Source organism: Enhydra lutris, unplaced genomic scaffold (genome assembly GCF_002288905.1).
Source record: "Enhydra lutris kenyoni isolate GAN:26980312 unplaced genomic scaffold, ASM228890v2 scaffoldscaffold26, whole genome shotgun sequence".
In the NCBI taxonomy this organism is placed as follows: Eukaryota; Metazoa; Chordata; class Mammalia; order Carnivora; family Mustelidae; genus Enhydra; species Enhydra lutris.
The window spans coordinates 1,670,471-1,679,530 of record NW_019154110.1 but is presented as its reverse complement, the minus strand read 5'-3'; the positions used below and the strand labels follow the sequence as shown (position 1 = coordinate 1,679,530).

The 9,060-nt window shown below is 47.4% G+C and overlaps 1 protein-coding gene across 1 annotated transcript; it reads left to right on the top strand.

Annotated features, from left to right (window-relative positions):
• The first annotated feature begins 4,591 nt into the window (after window positions 1–4,591).
• On the top strand, window positions 4,592–8,875 carry LOC111151779 (pigment epithelium-derived factor). Its single transcript, XM_022509978.1, has 4 exons — window positions 4,592–5,165; window positions 6,306–6,448; window positions 7,839–8,049; window positions 8,488–8,875. The coding sequence occupies exons 1-4, from the start codon at window positions 5,084–5,086 to the stop codon at window positions 8,745–8,747; spliced, it is 696 nt and encodes a 231-aa protein (XP_022365686.1). The 5' UTR covers window positions 4,592–5,083; the 3' UTR covers window positions 8,748–8,875.
• The last annotated feature ends 185 nt before the right edge of the window (window positions 8,876–9,060 follow it).

The following is a 9,060-nucleotide window of genomic DNA, read 5'->3' as shown; positions in this document are numbered from 1 at the left end:
TTTTAAAAATAATTTCTATACCCAACGTGGAGCCAGAACTCATAACCCCAAGATCAAGAGTCATATGCTCCACCTACTGAGCCAGCCAGGCACACCAAAAACTAGCATCTTTAAAGTGTTTCTTGGGGGGATACCTGGGTGGTTTAGTCAGTTAAGTGTCTGTCTTCAAGTCAGGTCATGATCCCAGGGTCCTGGGATCAAGCCCCGTGTCCTGCTCAGTGGGGAGTCTGCTTCTCCTCTCCCTCTGCTGCTTCCCTGTTTGTGTTTGCACACACACTCTCTCTCTCTGACAAACAAATAAATAAAATCTTCAAAAAAAAAAATAAACTTTTTTTTTCAGATAATAAGGGCTATACTATGAAAGATGATAGGAAATTGGTAAAGTTAGTGGATCTCTTTGTGCTTTGGCTTCATTTTTAACTACCTTAGAGCTAAGCCGTGAAGATCAAATGAGGAAATAAATATTCAAAGCACTTTGAAGACAGCAGCATCAGACAGAGCTTCAGCCACAAACAATACTGAAGGTAAATGAAAATGGAGGAAAATATTGCAAGCACAATCCTGCACATAACAAAGGGTGAGTGGCACAAATAGAAATTCACAGAAGAAGAAACACTAATGATACTTATTTCTTAGAAAACAGTTAATTCATTTGTGGATCACAAAATATATGAAAACGAAAGCACACAATGTTTCATTTTTTTTCTACCACCAAACTGGCAAGGATTAATAATTATCATAAAGGCAGCATCTCAAACCACTGAAGAAAAGATAGAGATTACTCAGTAAAATTATTGTGACCACAAGGTAGCCACTGAAGACAAAGCTGGCTCTCTATGATAAACCTTTCATTAGGATAAATTCTAAATGGATCAAAATCTTAATGTAAAAAATGAAACTCGCGGAGCACTATTAGAAACTATGGGAATAACCTAAAGCGATATTGAAGTGAGGAATCCCTTTCTAACTATGATACAAAACCCAGAAGTTTTATAAGAGGTTAATAAATTTGACTATATAAAACATTTCTTTACAGCAAAAACCAATAAAAGCAATCTCAAAAGGCAAACATGGAACTGGAAAAAATATCTGCAACTCCTATCACAGGCAAAGGGCTCATTTCTTTACTTTATAATTAGTTCCTACAGATCCGTAAGATGATGACCAATAATTCAATAGGAAAATATGCAAATAATAGGAACAGAGAGTTCTAATGGGAAATATAAATGGCTCGTAAACATATGAAAAAATCCTCAACTTCATTCCTAATCAGCAAAATGCAAATTAAAACTCTACTGGATTTTGAAATGATTATGCTAAGGGAAATAAGCCAGAAACACAAGAACCAGTATTGTATGATTTCACTTGCATGAGGTGCCTGGAATTGGCAGTATCATAGAGACAGAAAGTAGAACAGAGGTTGCCTGAGGTGAGGGGGAAGGGAGGTATGGAGAGTGATTGCTTGTTTGAGTTGGTGAGAATGTTCTGGAAATGTATAATGATGATGGCTGCACAACACTGTGAATGTGCTTATTAATGCCACTGCATTATATATACTTAAAAATGGTTAAAATGGAACATTGTGTGTAGTGTGTATTTTACCACAATAAAAAAGTTTTCATCTGATAAATTGAGAAAAATCCCTATTTTTTACCTATCAGACTGGCAGAGATAAATAAAATTGATAGTGCACTGAGTTGTCAAAGGAGTGGGAAAATGGGCATTCTGTTATGTTGCCAGTGGGAGTATAAGTTGGTTTCAAGATTAGGAAGGGCAAGTTAGCAATATGTATGTATCTTTCACATCCATCCGTATCATTTATATCTCCATTACACCAGCAATTCTTCTTGAATTTATCCTACAGATAGAAGCCTTTACCCTAAAGATATGTACAAAATAACATATGCAAAGTTTCTCAACACTAGGTTGTTTGGAATAGCAAAAGATAGGAAACAACTTAGATCAATTATGTACAGATCTACAAGACACTGGTTAAATAAACTATACATCCATATTATGGAAAATCATGTAGCTATCAAGAAAAGAATAAGGACACTCTTCATGTACTGATGTAGAATGATCTTCAAGATACTATTAAGTGAAAAAAGCATGGGGCTGAATGTTTATATAACACAGTGTTTCAATAACAATGTTATTTATATAAAAAGTGTGTGTGCACAGGAATAAGAGTATTTGTATTCATTTTTATATGCCAAAGTATCTCTGGAAAGATACATTAAAAAAAAAAAAGATTTATTTATTTCCTTGAGAGAGAGAGAGAGCACATGTGAGCTGGGGGAGGTACAAAGGGAGAGAATGCAGCAGACTCCTTGCTGAGCATTGAGTGAGGAGCCTGAGGTGGGGCTTCATCCTAAGACCCTGAAATCAGGACTCTGAGATCATGACCTGAGCTGAGATCAAGAGTCAGAGCAGTTTAACCAACTGAGCCACCCAGGTGCCCCTGGAAAGATACATTTAACCAGGTTAGCTTCTGGTGTTGGGTAAACAGGTGGCGATTGGAACAGAATAAATAGACTACATTATAAATATACTCTCTACTTCTTGAATTCGAACTATGTAAATACATTTCCTATTCAAAAATAAATAGAAGGGCACCTGGGTGGCTCAGATGGTTAAGCGTCTGCCTTGGGCTCAGGTCATGATCCTAAGGTCTTGGGATCAAGCCCCCTCTGTGAGCTCCTTGCTCAGCTGAAAGTTTGCTTCTCCCTCTCCTTCTGTCTCTCCCCCTCCTTGTGCTCTTTCTCTCTAGCTCTCTCTCAAATAAATAAATAAAATCTTTAAAAATAAAGTAATAAAATCTTTTTGTTTTTTAGTTTTTACTTATTTATTTGACAAAGAGAGCAAGAGCGCAAGCAGGGAGAGCTGTAGAAGGAGAGGGAGAAGCAGGCTTCCTGCCGAGCAGGGAGCCCAATGCGAGGCTCTATCTCAGGACCTCGGGATCATGACCTGAGCCGAAGGCAGATGCTTAACTATTTGAGCCACCCAGATACCCCAAAATCTTATTAACTAGTATTGCCCGCCGAGCAGAGAGCCCGATGCGGGGCTCGATCCCAGGACTCTGAGATCATGACCCGAGCCGAAGGCAGCGGCCCAACCCACTGAGCCACCCAGGCGCCCCTGGTCAGCTAATTTCTATGTGGGACTGCCTGTCCCCAGCCAAGAACTCCGGCAGGATCCAGGATCACACTCTCCTTCTAACATCAGGCTACATGTAGGGTACTCAGCCAGGACGTCTCTAAGGGGCCAGAAGGACAATCCCACTCAAAGCAACGAGGGTTCCCATCACACACAGCTCATCTCTGATGGCCCTTGTACTCAAATCCAGGACTCCCCAGACCCCGACACCACAGGGGTGCCCGTGGAAGAGGAGGACCCCTTCTTCAAGGTCCCTGTGAATAAGCTAGCAGCGGCCATCTCCAACTTTGGGTATGACCTGTACCGCGTGAGGTCCAGCCTCAGCCCAGCTGCCAACGTGCTGCTATCCCCACTCAGTGTGGCTACCGCTCTCTCCGCACTCTCGCTGGGTGAGTTCTCAGATGGGGACAGCCTCGGGTGCCTGGATCGGCCTGTGGCCCCTGCAGAGAGGTGGTGAGAGAGCGGCCCACTGGGGTCCCTTTGCGTGTACCTACAACCCCCCACCCCAGCTCTGCAGAGGGTGCAGAGCACTGCTGACTTGGAGACATGGCCTCACGAACACTTACTGATGACGGGATGACTTTGACACTCCATCCTTAACACAAGCTTCTGCGTGCCAGCCATTTGGCTAGGTCCTGGGGATACAACCGCCTACAAGTGGGGGTGGTCCTTGCCTTTACTCGCTCACAGCTGAGTTCCCGGCTGTGGGGGGGGGGCGGGGCGGGGAGAGTCATGAGCAGGTGACCACCAAACTTTCTGGTAAGGGCTGTGGCCAGAGAAGCTCGGGGGCTTGAACCCTCCCTCCAGCCCTTGTTGCTCTCTCTAGGCCTGATGGCCTTCACCTGCTGGAGGAAAATCTTTTCTTCCACTGCCTTCAAATTTCTTGCCCAGCAAGAATGCCACCAGTATGAACAGTGGAAGACCAAGAGCGTGGTGTCCCACCCCAGGAGCTGGCCTGACCTGGGCCCTGGTGGCCAGGTATTAAGGCTCCCACCCCGGTCTCTGGCAGGAGCGGAACAGCGGACAGAATCCACCATCCACCGGGCCCTCTACTACGACCTGATCAGCAACCCGGACATCCATGGCACCTATAAGGAGCTCCTTGCTGCCATCACTGCCCCCGAGAAGAACTTCAAGAGTGCTTCCCGGATCATCTTTGAAAGGAGTGGGTCACCTTGCTAGCCCGGGATGCTGGAGGAATTTGGGGCTCTATGCTCCTCTGGTGGTGGGCGGTTTCTTTCTTTTCTTCTTCTTCTTTTTTTTTTTTTTTTTTTTTAAGATTTTATTTATTTATTTGAGAGAGAGAGGATGAGAGAGGGAAGGGTCAGAGGAAGAAGCAGACTTCCCGCTGAGCAGGGAGCCTGATGCAGAACTCTATCCCGGGACTCCAGGATCATGACCTGAGCCAAAGGCAGTTGCTTAATCAACTGAGCCACCCAGGCACCCAGGGCATTTCTTTCTAAACACTAGATCACCATCTGCCCAGGCTGGGCCTGGTGCTGGTGGGCAGGAAGAGGCCCCGTGAGCTCAAAAGGGATCGGAAAGAGGAAGCAGACTGAGAGAGATGGTGGGAGGGCCCAGGGAGTGTGGTAACCTGAAGAGAAACAGCAATGACTGAAATTTGTTGTTCTCTGCCCAGCGCCTGGGGAAGCTGGCTGGGAGTCTGGGCAAGTCACGGGAAGTCACTAGGCAGGAAGTCAGGGCCTGCTGAGTGGTAAACCAGAACCTCAGCCTGGCGCGCTCTCCCAGAGCAGATGCTGGTTGGGAGCTCAGAGCACACTTAACCCTACTCCATCTCTTCCCAGAGCTGCGGATAAAATCCAGCTTTGTCACACCGCTGGAGAAGTCCTATGGCACCAGGCCCAGAATCCTGACCGGCAACCCTCGCTTGGACCTTCAGGAGGTTAACAACTGGGTGCAGGCCCAGATGAAAGGGAAAATCGCTAGGTCCACCCAGGAAATACCCAGTGGAGTCAGCATTCTCCTCCTCGGTGTGGCTCACTTCAAGGGTGAGGGCTCCACTTCTCTTTTGGCCAAGGGTGGAGGGGAGGTGTCAGAGGGGCTGGGGAAGGGGGGACGTCAGAGACGGAGCTCAGCAGGAACCGAGAGGCGAAGCCAGAGGATGACCTGGGGAAAGCACCTGCCTGAAGGCTCTGTTCTTGTCTTCTGGGCCCAGGCAAACCTGCGGTGTGTGTCTACAAAGTGTTAAGAGACCGTGCACAAAGCCTAGAAGGGAGAAGAAAGTGCTAGCCCTCGGGGGCCTGTTTGGGGGTGGGCACTGTGAGATTCGTGCTGGAGTCAGATGAGGGTCAAAGCCCAGCTGGGCCTTCCCCGGCATTAAGCCCTGCACAGGCCTCACCTCTGACACAGGATGACGCACTTACTTCAGAGGCTGTCTACATTGCCTCGTGTCTTCACACCAGCCGAAGCCCTGTGCCCAGGGCACAAGTATTCAACAAACCGTTAGTTCTCTCATAGCATGCTGCCGTAGTGATGTGCCTGAGACTCCTCCACAGGCCGTGTGAGGCTGGCCCCAATCAGAGAAGACGTGGGTGGGATTTGGGGCAACCTCTCCTTGAAATGCTTTTCTGTAACTTCTGTCTATCAGGCAGTAGCTAGTGGGACCCTGACCTTGAGAGAGGCCCTACTTGAAGCACTGATCTCCAGAAAGTGAGAGAAGCCATTATAGGCCAGCATATTAAAAGTCAACTTGAACCGTAGGGAGCTTGGTTACCGCCTCACTGTTTGAACACCTGCCAGTGCCTCTGCCCCTCTGGGCTTCAGTGATTTTCCAGAGGGGTGATGTCGGAGTCCCTTGCAGCCTGATCTCCTCTGATCCTGTCCTCCAGACACCTCACTGCGAGAGGAGATACCAGCTGACTTTTCTCCCAGGCCATCACAGAACTTGTATGGTCCATAGGGTCAAATCAGTAATTCCTCCCGAGTCTCTATATGGAAGCTATTCAGATCCTTGACATATCGTAGTCCGGCCCACACGTTCTCAGACAGAGCTGTTCCCTGATGTGTCGGGGCCTCTAAGATTCCTTTAGGCAGGCGCCTTTCAACCATAGGTTTTGGTCTCCCAGCCCCAGTCCCAATGCCTGTCTGGTCTCCTGGGGCTCAGGGCACTCCCATTTGTTTCATTTCAGGGCAGTGGGTAACAAAGTTTGACTCCAGAAAGACTTCCCTTCAGGATTTCCACTTGGATGAGGAGAGGACTGTGAGAGTCCCCATGATGTCAGACCCTAAGGCCATCTTACGCTATGGCTTGGACTCTGATCTCAACTGCAAGGTGTGTAGGGGCTGGATGAGTGGTGGGCAGAGGGGAGGACAGAGACAGGCAGGATGGCATATAGTGAAACAGGCTGACTTTTGAGATGGGACAGCTGTCTAAATTCTGCCTGCTGTGTAGCTTTCAGCAAGTCAATAGCTTTTCTGAGCCTTTCTTCTTAAAATGAAGGATGGGTCTCGAAACTCATCCTCCTAGGGTTTGCTGTAAGGATTAACAGATAATGTGAAATGGGCCAAGACTGGGCAAATCACATGCTGGTGTTTTCTTGTCTTTTCCCCCTTCTTTCTCTGCCTCTCCTTTTTTTCTTTCTTTGGGAGGAACTTTTATTTCTAGAATTCAAAGCCAAATTAAAAAAAAAATGGTCACACACCCTAAATGGCTGGCATTCTAAGTTTTTCCACAAACCTGACATCTTTTAATTCTAAGTTGGTAGTTCTTAAATCTTTTTCTTTGGGAATCTGACAAAACGCCTAAAACACTTGAGAGAAATGTCATGTGTGCACACATGCATTTCTGTATGTGGGTTCAGGGGCTAAGACTCCTGATGTTGTCTGTCCCACGGACCTAAGGTTAAGAACCTCTGCTCCAAAGACCCATTTTATTTTATTTTTTTTAAGATTTTATTTATTTATTTGGGAGAGAGGCAGTGAGAGAGAGTGTGAGCGAGGAGAAGGTCAGAGAGAGAAGCAGACTCCCCGTGGAGCTGGGAGCCCGATGTGGGACTCGATCCCGGGACTCCGGGATCATGACCTGAGCCGAAAGCAGTCGTCCAACAAACTGAGCCACCCAGGCGTCCCCCCATTTTATGTTTTTTTTTTAAGATTTTATTTATTGTTGATAGAGAGAGAGAGAGAGAGAGAGAGACTATGAGCAGGGGGAGTGGGAAAAGGAGAAGCAGGCGCTCTGCTGAGCAGGGAGCCCGACACGGGACTCAATCCCAGGACCCTGGGATTGTGACCTGAGCCAAAGGCAGACGTTTAAACGACTGAGCCATCCAGGTGCCCCCAAAGACCCATTTTATTACTGCTTCTGTGTTCCTGTGCTCAGCATCCCCAGTTCTAGTCCAGGGCTCTGTAAATAACAGCTGATCAGTAACTACTGGCAGACAATCTTTGGGAGAAAATTCTTTCAGTGCATAACTTCAGTCGGTATTAGGCTGAGGTAAGAAAAGACAACAGCCTACGTTTTTTTGAAGGAACTTCAGTAAACATCTTGTAGCCGGAAGGCAATGGCCAAGAGGGACAGTCGTTAAAGAGATTAGGGGCTGGGGAAATCACGGCCAGGGAACCCCACAGCAGGAGAGGAGAAGGCAGCTTGGAGTGTGTGTGTCTAGGCCTGGGCTCTTGGGCTCCAAGGAACTAACCCATGTGCTCCCTCCCTGCGGTTTCAGATTGCCCAGCTGCCCCTGACTGGCAGCATGAGTATCATCTTCTTCCTGCCTCTGAAAGTAACCCAGAACTTGACCATGATAGAAGAGAGCCTCACCTCTGAGTTCATTCATGACATAGACCGAGAACTGAAGACTATTCAGGCAGTCCTGACCATCCCCAAGCTGAAGCTGAGTTACGAAGGCGAAGTCACTAAGTCCCTGCAGGAGATGAGTATGTCCGCCAGGCCACTCTGCTCTTGGGGTGGGTGGGGTTGAGCTTTTTGAGCTTTCCGCCTTGCTAAGCAGCACTCAAGGGCTCTGTGGCTTTGTGGGGAGGCCATGGACGATTCCTTAATTCTACTAGCACTGGAGGGGAGGCATGAACTGCCCTTATCAGACGCATTCCTTAGTCCCAGAAGCCTACATCTCGCAACAGAACACTGCCTCTCAAAAGACACGTCTGTTGAGCTGGTTTTTGAGTGCTCTTGGGCAAGTCACTTGAACCCTACCCAGCCTAGAGGTCTATAGACCTCACTGAAGGTCCAAAGTGGGGTTCTACTCCCAGCTTGCCTGCCTCCTTGAGAATCAGGATTTAAGAACCAGGACTCTACTCTTGTGCAGGGTGCTGGGTGAAGGCTGCGTTTTAATGGAACTCTCTCAATTTCTGCAGAACTGCAATCCTTGTTTGATTCGCCCGACTTTAGCAAGATCACAGGCAAACCTATTAAACTTACCCAAGTGGAACATCGATCTGGCTTCGAGTGGAACGAGGATGGGGCAGGCACCGCACCCAGCCCAGGACTCCAGCCTGCCCACCTCACCTTTCCCCTGGACTATCACCTTAACCAACCTTTCATCTTTGTACTGAGAGACACAGACACGGGGGCCCTTCTCTTCATAGGCAAAATTCTGGACCCCAGGGGCATTTAACGGTGCAGTTTCACATTCAAATACCCTGGAGGAACAAAACCCTCAAGGGATGGCAGATTACATATGACAGGAAGCCTGCCCCCATGTTGTTTCAGTGTATACTTTGCAATAAAGTGCTTTATCCTTAACCTTTGTTGTCCTGTTCCTCCTCCTGTTTTGAGCTCTGTTAAGTTTAATATGAAGATAAATAGCCCTTTCGAGATTTGCTGGTCCTATACTTATAGCCTGGGTCTCTCTCTAAACTCTGCAGAAAGTCACCACTTCAAAGAGCTTGTAGTTATCGTCACGGTATAATGCAGGGCCAGAGTCTCTG